The sequence below is a fragment of the Callorhinus ursinus genome, unplaced genomic scaffold (assembly GCF_003265705.2).
Source record: "Callorhinus ursinus isolate GAN/ISIS: 27379988/994484 unplaced genomic scaffold, GSC_fseal_2.0 scaffold22, whole genome shotgun sequence".
Classification (NCBI taxonomy): domain Eukaryota; kingdom Metazoa; phylum Chordata; class Mammalia; order Carnivora; family Otariidae; genus Callorhinus; species Callorhinus ursinus.
The window spans coordinates 25,465,258-25,492,684 of record NW_027397084.1 but is presented as its reverse complement, the minus strand read 5'-3'; the positions used below and the strand labels follow the sequence as shown (position 1 = coordinate 25,492,684).

The 27,427-nt window shown below is 33.4% G+C and overlaps 1 protein-coding gene across 49 annotated transcripts in view; it reads right to left on the bottom strand.

Moving 5' to 3' along the window:
- Window positions 1-27,427, bottom strand: part of RIMS1 (regulating synaptic membrane exocytosis 1) — a 487,750-nt gene that overhangs the window by 162,837 nt on the left and 297,486 nt on the right. For all 49 annotated transcript variants that reach the window (XM_073905183.1, XM_073905188.1, XM_073905189.1 and 46 more), the window contains 4 exons: window positions 9,047-9,114; window positions 8,395-8,505; window positions 5,904-6,003; window positions 1,760-1,883 (listed from right to left, as the gene is read on the bottom strand). In XM_073905183.1, the coding sequence (XP_073761284.1) occupies window positions 1,760-1,883; window positions 5,904-6,003; window positions 8,395-8,505; window positions 9,047-9,114 (403 nt within the window). The remainder of the gene's footprint in view (window positions 1-1,759; window positions 1,884-5,903; window positions 6,004-8,394; window positions 8,506-9,046; window positions 9,115-27,427) is intronic.

The following is a 27,427-nucleotide window of genomic DNA, read 5'->3' as shown; positions in this document are numbered from 1 at the left end:
TTCTACTCATTCCACTCACAAGTAAGGTAATAGAATAGTTCTGATACCAACTATAAGCATAAATACCAAGAATATTATATTTGGTAGGTTGGTAAAATTGGTCAATACCTCAAGATGGCTTATATTTCTTAGACCATACTGATCAAAGTGCATATAAATTATATTTGGAATGATTCATGGAATTACTATACCACTAAACTATGAATACATATTGCTTTCTGCTTTAAATGAGCCATAGAACTACATTAAACATAATATTAAATATAGCTAAAATTATTCTTCTAGGATTCTAATAATTTCTCTATTAACTGGAAAGTTGATTTGATTTTTATTAAATATAATCTTTGCATTCCATATTTATTTGAATTCCATAATCCCTGACAAGTTAGGGTTTGTCTATGCAGATTATTACTTTTTAAATTATTTTCATACAGAAGTAAAAATAATGAAAATGTTATTCCAGTCCACTTTAATTGTCTGTTAGTTTTTTTTAAAGTTACCATAAATCAATATTTTAGCTGATTACTTTTAAACCTCTACATATCTGAAAGTATTTGGCAATGTGTACAATGCTTGATTTTAATTTTTTTTATACTTTTGTTTCATTTTCCAATTTACTTACCTCTTTTCCAGCCTCATATTTACCTCAGCACTAGAACACATGTCATGTAAAACTAGCATAAATTATATAGTGTTGCTATTTTAAAAAAATCTGCACGGAAATGTACAATACTTTTGCAAATGTCTTCAATGTTTACTCTTAATAATCACCACTTAAAATTGTTTATAATCTTGCTTTTATTTTGGAGTTTATATATATTAATATTATTCTTTGAAATATATAATACATTTTCAGTCCTTTGAAAATCAGGATAATTATATTTTCTTGTATGTTTTGCATTGACATATATACACGAGGACAACAAAAATTTAAGGCTACTAGTTTTTCAACATAAAAAATCTTGGACTAATGGCTCTATAATATTTTAGAGAATAGGGGGAAAAAAGGGAATTATTTCCAAAAATATATTTAAACATCAAGCCAACTATAATGAGACAATTTAAAATGCCTTCCAAAAAATGACAGACTGGCAAAAAGAATATTTGGACTTTGTGTATTAGTCAGCAAAAGCTAACGATGTGGGGAACTCTATGCACAAATATAAAAAATATCCCACTGGCTGTAGATTATTAAATTATGCTAAAAACTGAAGTTTAAAAAATAGTATACCAATTATTATGACCAGCTCTAAAGTTGAAATATTTCACACTTGCTTGATTTTAAATGAAAGCTGGCACTACCCATGGGTAAAAATATAGAAAAAATATTCCATTCTTAGTAAAATAATAAAAAGTTCATGTAGACATGAAACAATTACTATTTTAAATGTCAAAAAAGACACCTTTGTTAGTGACTCCCTTTAAGGAAATACTATTCACTAAATTAGAATTACTAAAAGTCAATAGTTCTGTTATTAAAAGAAAATATTTTTAGTTTATATTTCACTTCTGAAAAATACATATCAATATTTTTTGATATTACAAGTGTTAAACTGTGGAGCTTCTAAAATGTAGTGAAGAAAATTCAGTATTCAAGTTTAAAAAATGAAGAAATTTTAAAAATCTAAAATGTATGCCCATATTTGAAGAAAAAACTATCCATGTTAACATGTACTGTATGAATGTATAAACTTCTTTTTAAAACCCTGCTAATACATGTAATTTACTAAACTTAAGAAGTAAGTTTTTTTAGCCTTACCCAATAGGCCTTGAAACAATAATTTCAACTTGAGGTTCTGATTTTGATTCTAAAATAATGTTGTAAACTTCTTCATTTGTAGCTCCCGGCAGGGGTTTACCATTCCATTCTAGAACTTCATCCCCTTGAATTTAAAAAAAAGGGTATTTTTTTACCTTATATATTCTGTTTGTTTTTCTTATCTTTTCTCTTTTTTAACAAAGAAATGCAAAACATATACAAATAGTTTAATTGTCTAGGCCCTGCTCTCAAAAGCAAATTGACTGACATATAATGTCAGCTCAATGGTTCTTCTATCTAAACACTTTTTTTCTTTTCTTCTTTCTTTCCTTTTTCTTTATTTTTCTTTTTCTTTCCCCCATAGAATATTACTGGTCACAGGAAACAGTACAATACAAAACTACCTTTATCTTTTGAAATATACCAGAAATAATATAAAAAATAATCTCATGCTATGGGATGGAATTAGCACAGCCTATTTGGAAACATTAAAAAATAATAATTAGCAGCATGTCCTCCAGATAATAAATGCAGGCAGCTCTATATGTGAAAGATTCTTATTGAACTCTGCATAAATCCTGCTTTGTTTTTGGTTGAAATAGCAATTAACATTTATTAGCATGAATTTTCCAATTATAAGTCATGCTTCATTGTCTTCACCAAACACACAACAGAATAAAAATGCATGAAAGGATTTGAGTTCATACCCATAGGGCAACGCAGGTAGCTATGGCAAAGTTACAAAGCAAGCAGATGTAGAACTGTTGCATGACAGTTAACCCACTTCCAGATGTTCATAACACACACATTCTATACATAATATATATTGTGAGCATTAAAGTAAAATTAGGAAACATTTTTATAATAAAAAATTAATATAATACTCATTAATTTCTTAAATATTCTAAGATTAATCAAGGAGAGTAATATGATGTTAAAATACATGAGCTAATACTTGTTGATATTTTAACTAGATATTTTACCATAGATCATTTGGGAAAAATTATTTTTCATGAATATTTAGGGCAGTTTTAGATCCCAAATGGTTCTCTGCACAGTATCCTTCAATTCATAATGGTAGGCTCCGCTGAAATATCCCAACCTCAAGGATACTTTGAGGTGTCTTAATTTGTTTTGTTTCTGCTCATTTTGTTATTCTCAGTGCCTGTAACATTTTAGTAGTTAAGTAAATATATGTTGAACTGATGAATCAATATGACCATTATACATATGAAAGCTAATTGTAAGCATGAAATCTTTGTTTTTTAGGTAGGTCTGCAAAAGGAAGTAGAAAAAATTTGTTTTGCTAGAACTATTTTAAAGTGTTTTTTCCCAAATGTTGGCTTACTCAAAAATAAAAAATAAATATTTGAAAAGCATATGATGCTGCTTTGGTTTGTAAGGTACGGTTAGTATCCACAGTTAAATGACGTCTCCAAGTTTGACCTGGGAAGTTACCCAGCAAGGGTTTTTAAATAGGCAACGAATGTACTTCGCTGTTAAAAAAGGAAATAAAATATAATTATAAATTTAAAATATATTCAGTCTTTTAAATTTGTTTGACCAAGAAAAGAAGTAAAGTTTACATCATGTGAGTATATATATATATGTATGTGTGTGTACGAAAAAGTATTTTCTGAAACAATACTTACCCTGATATCTCTTACTCTATCATGTTCTAGTTCATTTTTTAAAATGGATACAAACCATTAAATTAATGTAACTACCCAGTAATGAATTGCAGTCAACATTTTGCAAAAGCTCTGAATTATAAAATTCTCTTTATAGACAGCAACCTGGAAGCATAACTTTTAATACCATATTAACTTAATACATGTGTTTATTTACAAATCAATACCTCCTAAACTAGAAGGTGTTTTTTTTTAACAATATTTATTTTTATGTGGATAACCTCTTCAGGAAGGGATGTGGATTATGATGATGCAAAGATGAAAAGGAGATTTCCTCTGTCCTTACATTTGGTGGGGGAGAAATAGAGGAATGATTGTCTTTACTAAAGTGCTATATGCAATGATAGGAGTTCATCTGAGGAACAGAAGTAGAGCCAGGTAAATGCTAGGGAGATAGTAATTAGTTACTGTTCCAGGTGAGGTATCAGGAAACACTTTAGAATTAAGGCAACTGTGGATGTGTTTTGAAGGATGGAAAGGACTTCGACACAGAGAGCACAGAGAGAACAGGCAGACAAGAGACATGGACCAGATCTTAGTGGCGGACAGCTTGCCAGAGACCTGTAGGCAGATGCCGTGGCAGAAGGTAAGGTGAATGGTAATGCAAGTGGCCGGAACAATTAGGAGAGGACAGAGCTGCAGAGCTTTGACATAAGCAGATAAGGATGGGGAGACCGTGAGGGGCTCTGATAAGAGCATGTCAGTGTCAACTTTGTGTTTTTGATAATTAAGCCAAGTAGTGGCACAGTGCATGGACTTAAGGGGAAGAAGCAGTAGTAGAGAAAGTTATGGCAAGATTAAAGCAACAATGCAAACGCTGGACAAAGGTCACGCTAATAAACACAGCACCGTATAGGCCAACGATGCCTATATGCAAACAGAAGGAAGATCATCCCTAAATTATAATGTATATCAAACAATATATGATCTAATTTATTAAAATACTTTTTTCAAATGCATCAATTGCTTAAAGTGAAAAGTCCACGTGTATGTTTTATACTTATTTAAGCTGAGTTTTAAAATTTTAGATTTAAATTTCTCAGGCTCTAGGTACATTAAGGGTGATAAATAAGTGAAATTTATCACTAAGGGTTATTTATATAGAAAAACCCCTTCACTGACTCTCTTACATAATCTTGTATTAAAATACAAAGACAAAATCAAAAGCCATTACGCTTATAATCTGATCTGCAAATTCAGATTCCTATACTTACATTAGAGCATTACATGATTCAAGGGATTCTTATACTTTTTTTTTTTAAGGGATGCACAAACTTTCTAAGGCTGATTTTTTAGTCTTTGAACAAGCAGACTCAGTTTATTGACACAGTCACTTCTGATTGAGTTATTTTCTTATAACTAGTCCCTGATAGTAAACAACAGTGTACTGTACCCCTATACATTTTCAAAGCTGTATGTATTACAGATGGAGAAAAATCTCTGATTTGGATTTTCTCCCTATACAACACCTGCATAAGAAGTCTCTATCAAAGAAAAAGCCTAAATGATTTTGAACTGATACTCTGGTAGTCAATTACAACAAAATGTCTTTAACAGCTATAGAACACTTTTCTAAAAGTCTCAGTAATTACAATCTTAAGGTATAAAAACTGAAAACAGCCTAGAAATGTTCTCTTTCTATGTGCTATGGGTTATTAATCCTCAATTCTACAGTTCAGCTTCCTCTGTTTTCATTGTAATTGTCTTTCAAATGCATAAGCAGACACTCCAACCAAAAGATTTCTACTAAACTGTGAAGTAAACCAGAAAAAATATGTTAATATGATTTTAACTAAAATGAAGAGTAAACAATTTACCAAGAATAGATTTTAAAGTATGTCGCTACTGAATATGGTATATCTGAACATATTAAATGATTTTATTGTATCATGTTAAGGTTACAGAACATTAGGTAAATTTCCAAATACCAAGAAGTAGCACATCTGCATGAGTACAATACATGCCACAATTAAATTAACAAATATTTTATTATATCACCTGTGTAAGAAATGTGATTATAGTTGTATTTTACTAAAACCTACTACTGATAAGTGTTTTGGGACCACTGTGAAAAACTTTAGTAATTATAACAACTTAAAATATAAAGAATTACAACTAAAGAATTAGTGATATTATTTTTTCTATGAGGCTAAATTGTTTTGGATTTTTGTAGCAACATTATGGAGCCATCTACATAAACTAGGAATCCTGCAGCATTTCTATCTATTTATTTTTACACAAATAAAAAAAGATTCCTAAACTTACTCTCTCCAAACCACTACTGATGTATCATTGCCTATTATTGCAATCAGTAAATACCCACACCAGGAAGAAGTCTTTATTCATGCACTAAAATTAGTTATTTAATTGACTTATATATAACTTACCCCAAATGAAAACCACCAATTCATGCAAAGAGTACACACTGTTTAAATGTTAAAAAGAAACTTTACCTGCTCTTAAGTGTCCAACTACATCTGCAAGGCTACCCTTCTTTACTTTGGTGATGAAGGCACCAAGGCGTCCTAAGTCAGTCATTTTCCCTCCAACAACCTGGATAATAATAAATTTGTAAGTTCCCAAGACTCATATCAAAACATAAGTTTATTACTTTGAGGAATTACTCCTACAGTCTTTTACAATGTATTTAGGATTGAGTGTAGGTATATTAATAAACTGAAATATATATATATATATATTTAAAGATTTTTTTTTTTTTTTGACAGAGAGAGACACAGTGAGAGCAGGAACACAAGCAGGGGAAGTAGGAGAGGGAGAAGCAGGCTTCCCGCTGAGCAGGGAGCCCGATGAGGGGCTCAATCCCAGGACCCTGGGATCACGACTTGAGCCGAAGGCAGATGCTTAACGACTGAGCCACCCAGGAGCCCCCTGAAATATATTTTTGATTAAACGAGTAGCAGTATGTTGTTGTTGTTGTTGTTTTGTTTTGTTTTGTTTTTAGTAGGCCCCCAACACAGGACTTGAACTCATAATCCTGAGATCAAGACCTGAGCTTAGATCGAGAGTCAGATATTTGGGGCACCTGGGTGGCTCAGTTGGTTAAGCAGCTGCCTTGGGCTCAGACTGTGATCGTGGGGTCCTGGGATGGGTCTTGGGATGGGTCCTGGGATCAAGCTGTGACAGGCTCCCCGCTCAGCGAGGAGTCTACTTCTCCCTCTGCCCCTGCCCCCGCCTCTGCCCCTCCCCCTGTTCTTGCTCTCTCTCTAATAAATAAAAAAAAACTTAAAAACAAAAAACCCAAAAAGCCAAAAGAGTCAGACACTGCCCAGACACCCCATGGAATGGCAGTGTAGTTTTTTTTTATTTTATTTTTTATTTTATTATGTTATGTTAGTCACCATACTTTACATCATTAGTTTTTTGAAGTAGTGATCCATGATTTATTGTTTGCGTATAACACCCAGTGCTTCCATTCAATACCTGCGCTCCTTAATACCCATCACCAGGTTAACCCATCCCCCCACCCCCCTCCAGCAGTGTAGTTTTAAAAAGAAAACATCTCATTATATTTGAGATGACCATGTGTCCTAATGAAGTTCATGTACTGATTACTTATACCGACCTAACAATGCAGGGGGACCATGAGTAATGTATACCCTTACAAAACAAGTGCCAGGTCTTCCCTACTTCCCTACAGAAGTGTGTGACACAGTTTACATTAGGTTCCATTTTTCTTTATCCTCAAAATTCATACCTACCATTTGAATTATAGTTCTATATGCACATAATGCCCCATTGTTATATCATTTATCTCTTGTTTATAACTTTAGTAGAATATAGGTCTAAGACATAAAGACTATGGATTCAGACCAAGAATAGGCTACTTTGGGGAAGCAATTTATTATGGTACAATGAGTAATAGCCTAAGTTTAGCCCTGCCACTGACCATCTGCATGATTTCATCTGATATACATATGTATTTTAATCTAACTCTTGAAGTCTGAGTTATATTACTGAATATTTAACACTTTTACCTGGGTTTTCCATTGTAACTAAAATTAAATACATCTGAAAGTTTCTAAGTTTAATTTCTCCCAATGCAGATGCTAAGTATGTATAATTAAAAGTGCAAGGCATATTCTCAAAGCTTGAGGTTGATCCACAATTCTTCAGGACATGCCCATTAGTGGAGGTGATCAGAATTATCTCATAGCAAGAAAAATTAATGGCAATAACCAATAAGGTGATATTATTAAGTACATTAACTGAAGAGAGGTTTTAGTGGGATTAATAGTCAACGGTTTTGAAGAGGTCAAACTATCACACAAATATAATACAATATCTTGGTAAATAGTTTTAAAGCCCATCTTTGGATGCTTCTCTAAGTTTCTGAAAGCAAATAAAACCATGTGATTTAACACACACATGCACACACAATAAAACAAAATGTGTATGTATATTTTTTCCTATAATAAAATGTAACATTTTGCAATTAGTTTTCCATTATATCTGTTGGAAGTCAGTTAATATTTTTAAAAGACACATTTTACTCTTTTGGTATTACCATAAATTCTATTGTACTTAGGAAACAATCTCTTTAATGATGTTTTATGTTGCTTGTCAAGATACAATAAAATTATGCAGTTCACATTATCTAACTTTACTACCATACATTAAAAACTTTTTAATGTAAAAATCATCCTTGAACTTTATACTCAGATAAAAATTCTTTATTTTCCTCTTTTTTATGGCAGTTTCCTAACACACCTGTATGCCATATTAATAAAATGATTTTAAAATATTAACCCAGATAAAAACACTAGATCTACCATAAGATATCAATATATTAATAAGATATATTCACTAGGAGGACTTTATTTTGGAGAAGAAAGGAAGATATTTAAAAATCATTGTCAGGAACTTTGTTGAATGCAACCCATACTGTAATCCAGCCTTAGAAACACTTTAAATCAGCATACTTACTTTCAGACCCAGTAATGCACCTGATTCTTTGGGCATGGTTGTTCTCTTGTTAAGAATAACACGTCCAATTAATCGGTCCCCTTCTTTAGATGGTTGCCACGTTACAGGATGCTATTAAAACATGAATAAAGTTAAAAAAAGATGTTTTCTTTCCTATAGACACATAGTTATTGGTTGTAGCATGATGTGATTTCCTCAGTTAAAGACACTCTATGAGGAATTCTTTATTCTGGTGGGTTCTACCCTAGGCTTACAACAATTTGCATTGACAGCTACATTTTATTTGTAGTAGACTCTTAAACTAAATAGTTCTCAAAGTAGTCATCAAATAAGAAAATCTCTCAAAAATTGTTCTGAAATAAATTGAAATTTAAAATATATCTGCTTATATAAAGGAAATTGATTCTGTATTTTGAGTTGTTGTTAATGTTGGTATCATTAACCAAATAATATCATTTATATATAGTCATCACTTAATAATTGCTTTTTACTTCTCTTCTAAACTGCACTGCCTTAAATGAAATGAGTATTTTCTCTCTCAAAATGTATAATGAAACCGAATAAGATTGCCATCTATCACATATCAAACATAGGACAATGAACAGCACATATCATCCCTAAGCTCCAAACTTTCACTTCCCAGAAAGCTTACCGAACTAATAGGCGATGTTTCTCGGCTATGCCACGTGGCAGGATCCAACCAGTAATAATCCAAATCACCTGCACCACAGGAAAAAAACGAAAAGTGCAATGATTTAAAGTGGAGAATACATCATTTTAAGTATGACTTCTCAGTCTATAAAGTAAAGGGTTATGAATATCATAATCTTGAGTATGTACATCCCAGAATGATACACCCTTGTATTGCAAAGGCTGTGACCTGAATCCTTGGAACGAATGTGTGTTACAAATGCACTTAATACTACATACTATTTTTATTCTCATAAATCAGTCTAGAAACACACATAAAAAGTACTGAAAGAACTGGATTAACCCACTCCACCTTCCCTCAAAAGACCATACCAAGCCTCAGCCTGCCATCTAGTGATACTGGCAAAAATTGTATTCATTGAACTGAAATAAATATTAAAACTTAAGTGTCCCTCTTTCTCCTCTTCTCTCTCTCTCTATATATATATGATATATAACTATATCTTAGCCTTTCAAAATCAATCTCTGGTCTCCATCCTCTTTCCTCATCAGCTGACAATAGAGCATACATTTTAGCACACAGTGTTGAATAAATTATCAAGAATAACTGAGCGGGGCACCTGGGTGGCTCAGTCGGTTAGGCTTCTGCCCTCGGCTCAGGTCATGATCCCAGAGTCCTGGGATTGAGACCCACATCGGGCTCCCTGCTCCGCGGGAAGCCTGCTTCTCCCTCTCCCACTCCCCCTGCTTGTGTTCCCTCTCTCGCTGTGTCTCTCTCTGTCAAATAAATAAAATCTTTAAAAAAAAAAAAAGAACTCTGAACAATAGTACAATACAACGAACAAAAAATTTAATTTTACTAAAGCCATAAAAAAGACTTTAAAAAACTTTAAAAATCCTAATTTTGTAAGCATGAATTTATGAACCTTTAATTTTAATTTTTTTGGCTTAAAAATAAAATACTAAAGAAAACACCTGAGGAAAAAAGAAAAAAATTAATGGAAAGCAGCAGTGCTTTTAGTATTTGCATAGGAGAAAGGCCAGCATGAGTGAACGTGAGAATAAATGACCTTTTACATTTTAAACACTAGATCAATGAAAATTTTTCTCCTGATGGATCTTGAAAGAGAAAAATATTAAGAAAGTGAGTCAAGCATGCCAACTAACAGTGACCTAGCTAGCTGAGTGTTCGAAAAATGCATTTGGTTGGTATCTGTGAAGGTCATAAGCAAAGAATTGTATGTAGAATACAGGCATGGCCGATACAGGCACTATAAAAGAAATGTGATAGGAAATGTAAAATTGTTTAAAATCTGTAGTCATAAAAAATCCATACACCTAAGTTTCTTAGTAGTTGCTTCCCTTTTCCTTTTAAATAATATCTTAGAAAAGCTGAAGGAAAATGTTATATATAGTGCAATAAATACTAAAATGTTCTTCAAATATGTCATGTACATGATAATATATTCTGGGAAGGGGTGAATATGAGAAACTGCATTAGCAGAAACTATATTCTGTTTCTGTTTCACACAGAGTCCCTATCTCTTTCAAAATCACATACTTTAAAATGTATAGATGGCTTGGTGCCGAAGATTATAGATTTCTACTCTTCTTCTGGGCCACCTCAGTTAACGGAATATAAGGAAAGTTGTAAAAGGACAGTTTTTTCCCCCCTTTATTTTTACTGTTTGTAAAACTTCATGTTTTTTTTATTAATTTTTTTCTTTGAATAGAGTTGACAGGCAATGTTAACATTAGTTTTACACATACAACATGAGTGATTCAACATCTCTATGCATTATGCTGTGCTCACCCTAAGTGTAGCTACCACTGGTTACTATACAACACTATTATAATATTATTGATTATATTCCCTATGGGTACCTCTAATACCCATGACTTACTCATTCCATAACTGGAAGCCTGTATCTCCCACTCTGCTTCACTCATTTTGCCCATCCCCTGCCCAAATACCTATTTTTCAAGTTGCTTTGTCCTTAGTATTATGACACTGTTCCTCTTGAAAGAAAAACTATGTATCATAAAATAAAATTGTAAGTACTTTTAAGGAGTAATTACAAATATCATTCAAAAGATTATAACCATTCATAAAGCTTTTTCCCTAAAATTTCATATATGTAGGAGTAAGAAAGTCTGATGACTTCTTAAATGCTGACTGATTCTGAAATACTGTGACAAATTCACAGAATCACTGGGATTTGTGGGGCTTAAAGAAGAAAATTAGTCATGAAGTTGAAAGCTGAGCTGCTCTGAAAAATCTTTCAGTTAAAAAAATGACAAAATCCATCCCATTTTAAAGACTTCAAGGGAAGTATTTTGTATTCTTCAATAACTTAGATCTTAAAAACTATACTTCTTGTTGGGATCATTCTCTGGTTCATGCACCAATTCCTTATATGGTGGGGTTCAACCCTGTGTTTCACTCCCCTTGTCCTAAGTAAATCTGGTTATACATATCTGATGAATATCTCCTGTGCCAAAAGGACCAAAAGCTGATGTTTCTGGTACATTTTGGTGATGATATTGAGCACACTTTATTATAAAAACAATGCCTTCAAGTGATGGTATCCTACCATCTATAAGCTTTGTATAATAATAATCTTAAATGGAGAATCTAATTTAATTGGTTTAAGATGGGATAATTTTGGTCATACACAGTATTATTGATACCTACTAGAAATTGCTACTAAAGGTAAATTAAGAGGGCATTCAATATTTTAGTATACAATTACACTTCCTTCACATTCTGAACAGTTTCTAACAGTTTTCTTACCACAAATTTCATTATCACCCATTAAAACATAACATTTTTGCTTAAAGACTTACGAAAAATAAATTCTAAAACCTAAATATGTAGTTTTAAACTTATTTTTCTTCTTTCCATGTAATTACTAAATTTTAAAGATATTATTGACTTTTTAAGCACTGTAATTTGTCTTTACAAGTCACATTTCTCTATTATTAATGGACTAAGCAACACTCAACAAAACTTTCTCCTAAAATATTCAGAATCTAGTATTTCATTAATATAAATCATTTTCCTTTTATTACTTTTCTAACAGGTCATTAAAGAGATTGATTTCCAAGTAGCATGGCTACAAAATAATAAATTCAGGGTATTTTCTTATGGATTTAATACAAAACCATTTTGCTTCTAATATTCAATATAACTATATTAAAGGAACAGATTTACTATTATTATTAATTTAGATCCAGGGAATATATCAGATGCTTGAGTCTACTGAAATGGCTCAAGTTCATAAACAGCCAAAGTTCAATGAAGTATTATAATTTTGAGTACTCTTCTTGTTAAGACTTTTAAAACAGACATTTATCCTATCCCTTATGAATAAGTAGTTAATTAAACCTAATGAATAAGCACAAAACTTTCACCGCACGAATAAAAGTCAGCTAACGGACTCCTGGGCCTTCTGTAAAGAGAACTAGCTTTTCCTAACCCAGGCCATTATGATTAGAGAATGTAACAATGTGTAAACATGCATTCTATGATTTAAAATTTTGTATCTTGTGATATTTAATGTCAAAGCACAATAGATTCCAAAAAGACCAATCAAAGTCATTTGAACAAAAATGCTTTCTAAATCATACAGATGCATGACTGTGCATGAGTATATTAAAACTGTAAAGAGAAAACCATAATTCTGATTTCACACAATAAATATCTAACAATTTACATTTACATAATTACATTTTACATAATTACACTTGACCAAGTGGAATGTGTATCTAATGTGTAGGTAGTAAAGGAAAGATCACCTAAACCAAAGCATTTAAGTATTAGACAATTTGGACTTCTTTTCCATTTGTAGAAGAAATATACAGCATATTTTTTAACCTCATTATAATGAATGGTGATAAAAGATGGGACTGAAACTGATTCCAAGATTGACTCACAGTAACTGTGCACAATTCCAAATACATATCCATAACTGTGCTACTTGTCATCTCAAAGAAAATTATTCTTCCTATATAGTGCAGACTGTTGGTATCCAAAGAAATTATAAAATTCATAGACCAAAAATCAGTAGAATCATCTTTACCAGATATTTCCTATACTTCTTAAACTGCTTACCTCTTTTATTTCTGTTTATCCTCTATAGTAGGAGGTGTGTTGGGACGAAGTAAAATTAAATAAGTCCTCATATACTTTATTATAACATAGCACATAGGCAAAATACTCGGTAAAAATATGTTTGTTGAATAGACATTCATGTTGAATAGACATGCAGTGTGCACACTAAAACCAACTCAAGTTCTAAGAATGAGTTTTTAATCTGAGACAAGGTAGGGTATTTTTTACATTGAGTACCATGGTCAACACACATGAGTTAATAAGTATTGCTTTGGTTATAATGTGATAAAAACTTTATACATTTTAACTCATTTTAATATTTAACAAGGGCCTTCTTTTCATAGATAGGAATTAAAATCCAAAGTCTAAGAACGGAGAAAAGAAATCTTCACTTCTGATTAATATAATGAAAATACCATTTTGAAATAACTTCCTCTTACTTTAGAAGTCTATTTCAGATAGTCCTATGCCTACAAAAGTCAAGTGTCTGCTCCCACCCCTAAATTAAAAATTATAGTGGAGCTAACTTTGAAATAAATAAGCCATAATTTGCTATATAGTACAGCAAAGTCACAGAAAGCCTAATTTTACTTAAGTTAAATTAGCAATCAGGGATAAGAAACAAATATTATTTAATAGGTCTTAGAATCCAGGCCTTGAAATAAAATGGGAAGATATACTTGCTAAATTTAATCATGCATCATATAATCAGTGAAACATTAAAGCCTATAAATAAATATAAATACTATGTGTATGCAAAATCAATAGATTATCATTCACTACTGAATTACTATCAGTCTACATCCCTAGAATAGTAAAAACATTGTTCCTCAACCACTTTTTGGTAATTTCATTCAATATACACACTAATGCTCACTCCACAATTTGAAAGCAAATGCTGCATAATCAAGGAATTTGTGTCCCTTGAGGCACAGCTAGAGGCATCTCCAAACCACTGATCTTCAGCAAGAACCTCTTCAAAAATTATAAGTGATATAAATTCTAAATTCTGGTTTTGACCCAGGACACACACAAACACACACACACACACACACACAAGGTGCCATTTGCTGGAAGAATTATATTATATCCAGCCTGTAGGGATTCACTAGAGTAGCTGTTCTCTAAATGCTTGTTGGAAATTTCACCTTCAAAATTCCCCTTTGTTAGTAATGTGCTCTGTTTCTATGAGAGAACCATCAATACCACTGTCTCTCGGGTATTTAAGTCTGATGTCTCAAGTAAATGTATCTACTATGATGCATATAACGCATAACATATTAAGATAATGAGGTGCCAAAGACGTTTGTATTCAGAAACGTTTATACTCAGTAGAACCTCCATAGTTGAACTACCTCCAAAGAAAGAGGAGATATTTGTGTAAGGGCCTGTGGTGCCATCTCTGTTGGATACGGCTAGGGCATGGAACAGAGGCTTGGTAGCTGATTGAGAATTTCATGAACATATTTGGTGGAGCTGGTACTTTTCTGGATATTATGTGTCCTTTTTGGTGAATTTGAGCGCTAATGGAACACCAACTCTATGACCACACAATTCTACAAAGCAGTGATGTGGAACTCAGAATCGACACTTCTGAATGAACTCTGAGCTCAGGCATTCCGATAATCCCTTGACTTCCTATAGCATTCCATTGCTCTTGTAAGGGTAGTGTAAGATAAAGCACATGAAATTGCTTTACAAACTATAGAGTACCACAGAAATGCAAGTTGTCATTACAGTGTAAAAATATATACTAAAAAGTATTTCCAATAATAACACTGATTAAGTACCTCTGTCAATTCTAATGCCAGGTAAAAATTAAGAAACTGTCCCCACAGTTTACTTATTTGAAAACTTGAATAATCAGAGAACCTCACTGTATTTTAATCTGCCTATTAAGGGCATTATATCTTATCTGAAACTAATAATTATGTTTTTTCTTATAAAACATAAAAACATGCTTTTGTATAAAAAGAGCATTTTACTTGACATTAGAGATTTGTGACTCTATTCCTAACTGCCACATTCTTGATAATATCCCTTCATCTCTATAAACCTTGTCCTCCTCTATAAAATGGGGATAATGCCACTTTCTTGCAAAAGTTTCATGAGGATTAAATGAGATATGCCAGCTTTGTAAATTATAAAGGACTTCAGAAATATATTTTATCATATAACTACACAACTGAAATTAGGAATATGAAATCATAGGTGTTAGAGATCACATTTATAGTTAATTAGCTATCATAAATAAAATATACATAGTATCAGTAATCTCTGCAAAGTATGCTCTGAAATAGGTTTAGAAAAATGTTAGAGACACTTTGTTTACAGAAATTATTAATTGGCTTGGTGTAAAACCGATGCTCAAGTGTTCAGAATGAATGAATATTTCTTTAATCCCAGTTGCTACAGGATGAGGAAAAGGGCCATCATATATAGAAAAAGTAACATATATCTTCCTGTTAATTTCCATAAAGCCAAGGGGAGCCTAAGGTATTAAGAAAGTGGTTGTTTTTATAGTATAGTCAGGTGATCTATACATTAAATATACAGATTAATCCTTAACTAAAAATATCTGGGCCGTGAAGTAATTAATTTGATCAGAATGCACAATGTATCCCTAAATGTAAAAATAGGTATTTTGTCATTTCTTCTTTATATGATCATGTTTTAATGTGGAGGAATAAAACACACATCTATCAGCAAAATATTTGTTACTAGATTACTCTGTATCACAAAACAAGTAGGCTATTATATCCCTTCATCTTTTTTTCTGAGGATGCAAGATATCCTTGAAAATGTTTCCTTGAAACCAGCTTGTATTATACCTTAAAAATTATTAGGTATAGACATTAGCTATGGAATACATTTTAATATTTATATCCTAATAGGTTATAAGCATCCTAACTTCTTAAGATTCCTTTTTTCAGTTTATATTCCTAGCCAAATCATCTAAATAATAAGATTGATGGTCTTAAGAAAACAACTACGGTTTAAATATGTATTAGAGTCACCCTGAATGATAGGGTTTTGGAAAAGCGGAGAAAATTTTGTGGATTTGCTTTAAGTAAGCTAAAAGACATTGAGAAGTAAAAAGCTATTTGAGATAGTTAACACTGGTCATCAGCTTAATTTTTCCTAGTTTTGAAAAGTATAGATTTTTGAGACTATATGAAGCTTCAGAGTTCAGAAACACTTCCAAAACACCATGATGCACGATTACATCTTTATTCTTTATCTCTGCACTGACCTGATGCTGCAGGCCTAAGAAGAAGTTGATTAATTAAAATTCCTGAAAGTTCTGAACAACAACAACAAAACCACACACGCATACTCGCACACACACCTTTGTGCCTTAGAATAATAAGGATGTTCATGGTCTTCAGGAAATCTAAACCAGGCTGTATTTATTATCTATATTAAATGACAATAAAAATGTATCTAAAGAAAAGCCTAAGATGACAGGGCAAAAAGATGTCTACATATAATAGCTTAGAGAGGAATAAATTTCATGTGTAAATATGGTTTGAGGCCTAAGGACTGACAAATTTCTTTCTCAGAATCTAAATATACAAGAGTAAAGTAGCCTGAATAGCAAAGCACAAAATTGACAAACTTAGGGAAACTTTTTTTCTTTTTTTCTAACACAATGACTCTACATAAATAAGAATTTTGGAAGTGCTGCACACAGGAGGGAAATATTTTACTGCAACTTTCCAACTGACCAGGCTTCCACATTGAGACTGAGTATTCCATTCACGTGGGAGAACAGGTTGTCACGTGCAAAGCCTCGGAATAACCAGCCAGGAAACCCTGTGGAAAAAATCGGGGTTTATACGTTTTCATTGTTTGGGGACTGGATGTTAACCACAGGTTTAAGAAACTGTCGTGCTGGGCAAGTTCACAGCAGAAACATTACAAGAAAGCACTCTAGATGTAAATATCTTAGATAAAGGAAAATGTTAGTCTTTACCAGAACTCACACCCCGACAACACTAGCAAAACAATATTAATCTGCAATAATAATTCTGAATGTCAAATCAACTTCTGTCTGCCTCTACATCCTAAAGACATGGAAATGAAAAAATATAGAGATTGATACATTATCACGATTTTAGTGATATAAATAACAAGAATAATAGATGATGATAAAGATGAATTCCAAGGGCACACAGAACAAAATGGAAGTACTTATGAGGGACTGATACTGCATATCATTTAAAAATATGTAGTAAAGTTATAAAACAATAGGAAATAAATATACTCTAGCAAACATTTTTGGTAATATAAACAGATGTTTTAAAACCAGAGCTCAATCAAAGAAAGTTACTGTAAATATTGGGTTCCGCCCCCTTCTGTTTTGTTTTATTTTGTTTTTTACTTGCTTGTTTTATTTTAGCTATTCAGGCAAACAATTTATAGATATATTAAAGGACTTTTTGGGTGCCTGGGTGGCTCAGTCATTAAGCATCTGCCTTCGGCTCAGGTCATAATCCCAGGGTCCTGCGATTGAACCCTGCATCATATCAGGCTCCCTGCTCAGTGGGAAGCCTGCTTCTCCCTCTCCCACACGCCCCTGCTTGTGTTCTCTCTCTCTCTCTCTCTCTTGCTGTGTCTCTGTCGAATAAATAAATAAAATCTTAAAAAAAAATAAAGGACTTTTTTTTTAAGTTGGAAATTCCTGTACTGGCAGTGGGAAATTTTGATAACATTTTCTGTCTCAACATTGTTCTAGAAAAAAGTGTGAAGTATCCAAAGCACAAACTTTCAAATTATAGCTAGAGGAAACCAGGTTGCAAAATATTGCAAGGTCACTATCTAAATCTCTGTTACAGAGCCAAAGTGGTCAGAATGTATAAAGCTTTCAACTCTACTCAAACTCCATATGATGGAAAATAAATCAGGCAAGAGAAAGCACAAAAGGAAGGAGCAATATTCACAATGTATTTAGATTACGTGTACACTTATTTTTATAAAGTGAACTACGTTAAGGTTGGTCAAAGATTAGCCTACTGACTCAAGAAAGGACTTCTCTTCCAGAGTTCCTAAATATTTAAGGGCTGGACAAATGAGTCTAAAAATATGTTTCCAGTATAATAATTTCAAAATAGCTTCATCTTAGATAACATTTTTTTTTAAAGATTTTATTTATTTATTTGACAGAGGAGAGACAGCGAGAGAGGGAACACAAGCAGGGGGAGTGGGAGAGGGAGAAGCAGGCTTCCCGCGGAGCAGGGAGCCTGATGCGGGGCTTGATCCCAGCTGGGATCATGACCTGAGCCGAAAGCAGTCGCTTAACCAACTGAGCCACCCAGGCGCCCCTTAGATAACATTTTCATAACAAAAACTGTTACTTTAAAAAATCAGAAGTCTCACTGGCCTTGACTTAAAGGGCCCAGTATGGTTTCTTGGCTGGGTCACAGGTGCTCTCCTGAGAAGAATGGGATGGCCTTCTACTCAGGAATGTAAGGCAATCCCATGCCCAGTGTGCCTCGCTGTTTAAATCCATGATTCCACAATTACCTAGCAGCACTGAACTACTCCCAAGGGCACTTCAGAGAGAATATATCTTGGAATCAATGTTTCTCAATATTTTTGAAATGTTTTATCTTAAAGCAATAGTACCTACAGAGGTCTTTGTGAGGGATATGCAGTAGTCAACTTAGATATTAAAAAATCTAACTCTGAATTAATCCAGAGCATCACACAACCATGCACCTGGTCTACATGACATTTCCATATAGTCCCTTTCCCCTCCCTGTCTCCACAGTTCCTTTCATATATTGTCTTTCAACATATGACTATATGGATCATGGTAATGATGTTATTCATATGGGTCATGCTCTGATGATAATTATCTTCTCTGTGAAACTATACAAAAGAAACCTCTTTGGTGTCAGTATCAGGAAAAATGAGTGTGCACTTAACTGGTTTATTTTCATGTTATGGAAGCTGAAGTTTTATAACTGATGGTACTTTTCTCAGAATGTTCATGGTTAAATCTACAGCCTAATTTTCTTCCCTTATTTTTCCTTACCAATCTTTTCTACGTATTTTTAACTTATTTCATATGGCTATGTTTTTATGTTTTGGTAGGTACCTTAAGTCACTTTTGATATTAAGGTAGACTTTAAAGCAGGAATTAAAATAAAATTAAATGAATATATACAAAACAATTTTAACATATTTATTATAACTCTGTTTTCATTAAAATATAGAAATTTCCATCCATCAATCTCAAAATAGCTTTGATGCAATGAGAAACAGCTAAAATGCAATTGATGTACAGGTGTTCGCTTATCCATAGCTTAAACAGCAGAATTCAGAAAATAGCAAGTTATCTCAGCAAATTATCTATTTAGAAATCTTGCCAGAGAATGAAAAGCAAGTGAAAAAGGGCTTCTAATTTAGCAATAAATAAATAAATAACAAATCTGAGCTTCTAGACTTTATTCTTCCAAAAACCCACTAGATCCTCACTAAGTTTACATTCACAATCCTGAGTTTTTCTGTTATTCAACTCTCCAGGACCACTGAAGATGCATTTTGTTGGTAAAGAAAGCACATCGACAGCAGTAAGAATTCACAAGGAAAGGGACAAGGAAATTCAAAAACAAACAAACTTAAATCAAACAAACTGGTTAAGGGTATACCTGCCCTCAACACTGTGACACTTGAGTAGCACTATGAACACAGCAGTACTAATGGGCAACATTACTGATGTTAAAACAATATCCATTCAGCAACAACCAAAAAACTACTTCATGGCTTATAAACTTTTAAGAAAACAGAATGAAATCTCCTTTTCAGCTTTCTTGGTTTATTTAAAACTAAAAATGATAGAGTAATATATAACACTGATGAAAAAGATTTTAATTAAAATAACATAAACAAATAGCACCAATAACAACCAGCTGGTTGGCAAATATTTGGCACGTCAGAAAACTCAGCTATCAAGAATTAGGGACTTGAGGCTGAGTTTTCACCATTCCAAAATTAAATCGTTACTCATAAAAGCAACAAAAAACAGACATGCAGTAACTGTTTATCAAATACTGCTTTAGATTTATGATGTATTATATTAAGGATTCAATGAATGACAAATAGTAATTCTTATTTTCTCCCTTTGAACATTCTATTTCTTGAGATTTTATAAATGCAGTACAAGAGTTAGTTGTTCTTTGCAAAATATCCTACACCCAGAGTGGCTGAAATATCTTCTAAATATTCTTAATAAAAATTAATGCCTTTTTAAGTAAGAGCAAAGCAAACAAAACTCTTTTCTAGGGGATGGTAATGTAACTGAATTAAATTGTAAGATTAACAACTATTTGGTGAAAAAAACTGAAACTGAATACTGTTTTCACTGATATTTAAAATTTTCAGTGACATTAAATCTGTCAATTATTGTTGTAACTCTTTTATGAAAAAAGATTAAGTTACTATTTCAACAATGTTAAGAATAATGATTTTTCACGTGTTCTCGAATGCAAATTTTATAAATCTATAACAAACCTTTCCTGATTAAGACATAGTGATTTCACTCACAAAGACAGTAAATATCTTTAAGTAATTTCTCCTAATAAATATGAGCATATTTAAGATTAATTGAATAATTCCAATGATTTTAACAATAACATAAGATCATTATACTGCACGTGATTTTGATATATACCAACCCAAATTTTAGAGTGTCTTACTGACCACAGCAAGAATGAGCTGGAAAAATGGATGAAACCCATGAGAAATATCAAATTATTAGTGTGATTATAATAGTTCCAATAGTAAGAAAAAATCAGTTTACCTTAATCTTTCCCAAAATATAAAGATATTTATTTTATTTTATTTAAATTCAATTATTTAACATATAATGTATTATTAGTTTTAGGGGTGGAATTTAGTGATTCATCAGTTGCATATAACACCCAGTGCTCATTACATCAAGTGCCCTCCTTTATGCCCATCACCAGATTATCCCATCCCCCCCCACCTCCCCTCCAGCAACCTTGTTTACTTCCCAGAGTTAAGAGTCCCTTATGGTTTGCCTCCCTCTCTGTTTTTATTTTGTTTTGTTTTTCCTTCCCTTGCCCTATGTTCATCTGTTCTGTTTCTTAAATTCCAAATATGAGTGAAATCATACAGTATTTGTCTTTCTTTGACTGACTTATTATTTTGCTTAGCATAATACCCTCTAGTTCTATCCATATTGTTGCAAATGGCAAGATTTCATTCTTTTTGATGGCTGAAGGACATATTTATTTTATATATACTTTAACTCAAATTAAAGGCTTATCTCCATTTAAAAATGAAAGAGTCCGTCGATAGGCATCTCCTAAACTCAACCTCATTTTCCTTCTATATGGTAAGACTGTAAGTAGCTTTTACTTTCAGGTATAAAATGCTAAATATTATTCATGTTTGAAATATATATATTTTTTTAAATTTTTATTTTTTTTTAAAGATTTTATTTATTTATTTGAGAGAGAGAATGAGATAGAGAGAGCACGAGAGGGAAGAGGGTCAGAGGGAGAAGCAGACTCCCTGCTGAGCAGGGAGCCCGATGCGGGACTCGATCCCGGGACTCCAGGATCATGACCTGAGCCAAAGGCAGTTGCTTAACCAACTGAGCCACCCAGGCGCCCCGAAATATATTTTTAAAGAACCTAGATTAAGATAATTGTTGCAACTGGATTCTAATGACTAAATACTCATTTTTCAAATGAGAAACTATATTACTCCAGCCTGGCTATTTTGCATTTTTTACTGTTGAAAGGGATAAAAATAATGAAAGACATCTTGCTAGCCTTTATAATTTTACTTATTACCAATAATTTTTATAGTTCCATTCGTTTTCCAAAGTGATACACTAATAATTTTGATGACAAAAAATTACACACATACGCACACACACTCCAGATCTTTGGGTCTACTATGGTCTTTGTTCAATGTAATTATCATTGCATCATATTTTAGATCAAACATCCATATGTGCCCTTAGTTCACAGGCATGAAAACTACCCATTTCAATTTAGCTTTATAAGCCAGCCAGGGCAAATGTGGAGATAAGGATGGTACGTTCAAAGACTCTGTATAGCAAATTCAAAAGGGACAACTTCAAGCAAAAACTCCAAAAACAGATCCTTCTCCTCATAAGCCATAGGTTTGTCACCAATACTCTAGTCTATTAGACTAAATAGATATTTTGGGGGCTCTTCTTCTGTGCCCAATTTTTCCATCACCTTTATGTCTTCCTTGAATAACTCTGATCACAGTAACATTTCATAGACTAAAACAAACCTTATATAGAGATCTCTATAAGTAAATGCCTGCTCTAGAACAAGACTAGCCTCTGATGTCAGGGAGTCACAACATATTTGTCAAGGAAGCCTAATGTCAGGAAAAAACCCTAGTCTCTGTTAAGCCATTCTAAACAGAAATAGCCCTAGCTGGCCCTTCAGGTGCAGATGAAATAATGTGGGTCCCTATAAAATACAGTCCTCCATTCATCTAAATAAAAGCGCTCTATGTTGCATTTGAATTTTCAGTCCAGTTTCTTTACTTATATCAGTGTACCTTATCATTTATTTACCTTTTGGAAAGTTAAGCTTGGGGTGGATTTTTGCACTATGATGTGGAGTAACAGCCCATGAAAATTTCAAATGGTAATGAAGTTTTGAAGCAAGAGCATTTTGAAGTGAGTCTTGGGTTTATTCACCAATCATTGAGGAGAAATGGCTTACCTTCATATAGGGCAAAACTTTTTCTACCATGGAATGCCAAGTACTTTCGTTTTGTTTTTGTGACCTTTAAGGCAAACTTTATACCCTGAGTTATGTGAGCCCTTTTACATGATCCATAATTAGAGTTAGGGGATCCATATACTCTTTAAAGTTGTACATAAAATTTTGTGTGCAGTAAGTATTTCTCTGTGAGAGCTTATTGCTTCCTTTATTTCTCTAATGGGCCTATGATCACTATCGAAATTACAAATGGTTAGAGTCTGGATGAAGGGGTGACTCAGACTGGGACACTGCCATATTGCCTTGGTGCTTTACCTTTAGCTTCTGGAATTATCCTCTCTTGCAGGTCCTCAGCCTCAGCAGTATGCTTTCATTAAGAACCCTATTTAAGCTAGACACTTAGGAAATCAAGAAACCATACTCTGAGAAAATGAGCTTTATGATTACATACAGAGGGCAAAGAAATTCATCTCAGAAAACACTTTCATGAGTTATCAGGACTCTAATGAATCGTATTTTTGAAAAGACTTTTAATATCGACAGGCAAGAGAAATACTATACACAGATGTGCTAATATCACTTCCCTGATGAGTCCCTTAAACAATTTCAAAGACATTGACAAAGAAGGAAAATCTAGAAAAAAATAATAACAAACTTTTTTATCTAAGTAAATTATTAGAAAACAAGATCTTGAAATAAAAGTAAAACTTTAAAGTGGATAAAACAATTGTTCTAATTTGGACTTGCTTAGAAGTTAAGAATAAGCTTTAAGGGCTAAGCATTCTCTAGAGGGAAAAACAAACAAAAAATAAACAAAACAAAACAAAAACATTGCAAGGCTAAAAGCTTCTTGTTACCACAAAAAAGTTCAAAAGCTATTAATAAGTCTAAAATATCTGACAGATGTTATACAACTGAAAACATGTTTGCTAGAACCCACATCTATTACAATCAATATGCCCCTTTTTCTGAAGTCAGCTTTGAAATTTATTCAATACTGACAATTTGTCAGAATATGAATTTATCTCCCTGGTCTTTAAAATTCATACAGCTCACACAAAACCTTCTTTGAAACAAGTGATTTATGGTAACTAGGCATTTTCAATTTTTGGTTGCATTTCTGCAACGAACTGACCAATTCATTATATGATTATGACAATTACCTTCTTAAAGACAAAAGATGGCCTACTTGAAGCAGGCTATCCAAAATCTAAACCCATTTTTCACACCATGTATCGGTGTGAAACTGAATAGAGTAAAAGTCTTCTTGATTATTAATATTACTGTAAGATAATTAGTAAATCTTCATTGATCTCTATTTTTATAATTGGACATGCTTCTTTTTAATCTTCCTGGCCTTAGAAAATTGAGAAGAAGAAATATTTATTTTATTTATTATTGACTCTCCTCACAGTCCACTCTCCTGTTACCTCCTAATTGGATCTGGTTTTCCCTGAAGGCCACGACAGTGGGAAGATGGCATCGTGGAGGGCTCTGCTGTGCTCAGTCTGTTTCAGCGTTGGCATTAGGGCCTCTCTGCCTCTGGCTGCCCTGATCTGCCCTCTTTCAAGACAAGCTCTCAGAGGCCACAGGTCACAGAGTGACTGCAGGCACAGGAAGCAGTAGGGACCCTGGAAACCTTCCCTTACCCCACCCCTGATATGCTCACCACACCCCATTCCGTCATTGCTATGTGGATGCTGTTGTGATTGAAGTTTATATTAAAGAGTTTTTATATGTTTGGTTGATCCAAAACTAAAAAGCACTTCATCTAGGGAAAAAAAAATTATCTAAAGGGCATAAAAACTGCCTGCGTTGGTCATTTCTTTAGGTCTCAATTTCACTATTGGGCCTCCATGCACATGTAATTAAACCTTGTTTTGTTTTTTTTTCCATGTTAATCTGGCTCATGTCACTTTAATTCTTAGATCAGCTAGAAGAATCTTGAATGGTGAAGAAATTTTTTCCTCCCCAATACTCCAGGATTACCCAGAATATATACTTGTTGTTCACTGAGATTAATTTTTCTTTGTTTTCCAAGTGAATTCCATCATTTCTCTAACAGAATTTTCCTCAGGACCATTCACAGGCAATACTTCAGAATGAAAATATTTCCTTCTCCTGAAGAGCTTTTTAACCATGCGTTAATAACTAACAGTATCACATAAAATCACAAAGATCAAAGAGAATTGAGTGGGCAATCTTTTGTACAATAATCACTTCACTAATGAAGTTACTGCCTTCATACATATATTTGTAGAAACTGTAAACTCAAATAGACTGCTCCCTCAAAGCTAGATAGAGAAATCAATCACATTATTTTCCTCTCATCTCTCAGATGCAATAGTATGGGAGCATGAACCATCATTACTTCAGTCTTCATCTCAAAATAGTGGATGTTTATCATTAAGAAGACACAGTAAGTGTGACCATGAACACGAGATTCATGATCTTTATCAGCTAGCAACTATAGCCCTCTACAAGTACATGGCTCAATTCACAATAAAATCCTCTATCTTCTAGAAAGAACATATTTAATTTGTCATGAATGTTAACTAACATTTGATAGACAGCAATCTCATTCATTTTACAAGTAGAAGGTGGCTGGCTGCTTCTTTTCCTTTTGCCTCTGATCTCTTGGATTTTAAGCTTGCCCTCAGCAGAAAGTGGACCACCTGAAAGTCATTTGCTGGGAAGAGCAGGCAGGTGCTTTCCTCAGTGGCTCTCAGCAGTACTTGTTGTACCTGAGAGGGAGCAAGGGAGTAGCCAGGAGAGTTTGTGTCCCTGGCAGGTTTTCAGAGAGCCCCAGAACCTCTGCATCCAGGACCTTGCCCTGCTGCTGCATAACTTGAGATGCCTCTTCTCCCTCTCTCCCCAAAGGAATACAGTCTAACAGTAAGTGCCCTCAGGACACCTCAAACTTGCTTAATGCCAGTTTGGCAAAATAATTACAATGAAGCCAAGAGATTTACCAGTTTAATTTAAAAGAGCCATAATCTCCCTTCCAAAAAGCCTCAGCTGCTAAAACACTGTAAAGACAGAAAGAGCTCTATTCCTTCCCTTTATTAAGAAAAATGTATACCTTTAAAAATTTAATAGTGTCTTTTTCTACACAGAAATCATCATCAGAGGATCCTGAGGACCTGAAAAACGTTATGTCATTCACACTGAGAAAAACAGTCGTCTCTTTTCAAACAGGCAAAATGGAAACAAGGGCCAGGAGGGGTTGGTTACTCTGTCACCCAAGGTCACACACCCAAATCTCTGACCCAAAAGACTGCATTTTCCTTTCTTTCTTTCTGTCTGGGCTCTCTCTTCGCTATATCTGAACAGTTTTCCCTTTAATCCACAGCTGAACATCACAGAAACACAGGCAATTCCATGCTGTGCTCTACAATCAGGACTGTCGATTAGGAGAAACCAGGCCTTGGCAGCCTTTGTCTAAACACTTCAAAATAACAATCTATACGGAAACTGATAGCTTTCTATCTTTACGAAGATTAAGTTCTGAAGCTTTCTAATTTTAGTGAAATTCAGTCAAAAGGGAAAACAACTGTCTTTTGTCAATCAGAAAAGGATAATATATACTTTCTGAATTGATTGTGTACTATATATATACATACATACATATATATATCAAGTTGAAAGTTAAATACTAAATTGTAGACAATTTAATGTACTCTTCAGGTAGTCACTTAAAACATGAAACATGAAAATAACTTCATATAATGCAACTCAATGATCACCACTGTATTCTAAAATGATGATATATTTGTGTAACTGCCATGTTAAAAGCAAACTATTCCTTATTCTATATTGATAGGCTCTAAAGGAAGTATTTTAATACCTTACTCTTGGGATAATTAGACAATATATTCCATTAATTTTACATTAATGTATAAGATTAATATAGCTTAGTTTACCTGCTCCTGAGTGCAACGTATGAAGTTGGAGAAACTGCAGAAACCCAGCAAACATAACAGCAGCATCAGAGTAGTTAAATAAAAGCTACTGGCATCAAATCACTAAATTCTAGCCAGCAAAGGCAGCAAATCCACAACACAATAAAAAATCCACCAAAAATGCAAAAGAAATTTTAAAATTCCCTGTGGTCCTTGCATTCTAAATCAAAACAAAACAAACAAACAAAAAAAGCCTGCAGTGTCCAACATTATACAACGGTGACACTAAACAAGGCCATAAGTGCTGGTGTCATCAAAACAGATTTCTGCAGTGTACAGATTCTCATTGATTACCGCATTAATCTATAGTGCTCTGTGCTATACTAAAGAGGTTCCCACTGTAGCAAACACCAAAGCTCGGGTAGGTCTGTAATTAACCATTTCCTGAAACAATGCACAGAAGATGTTACCTTCCCATAGGCAGAGACACAAAACGAAACGAAATGAGATGCTGTGGTCCCTTAAAACTAGCACAAAAGACTCAGGCATATGCTTGAAGAGCTCCTCCTATTATCCCCCCAGGGACACTGCACTGAGATATCCATGGGCTAAGGTAACAAAGT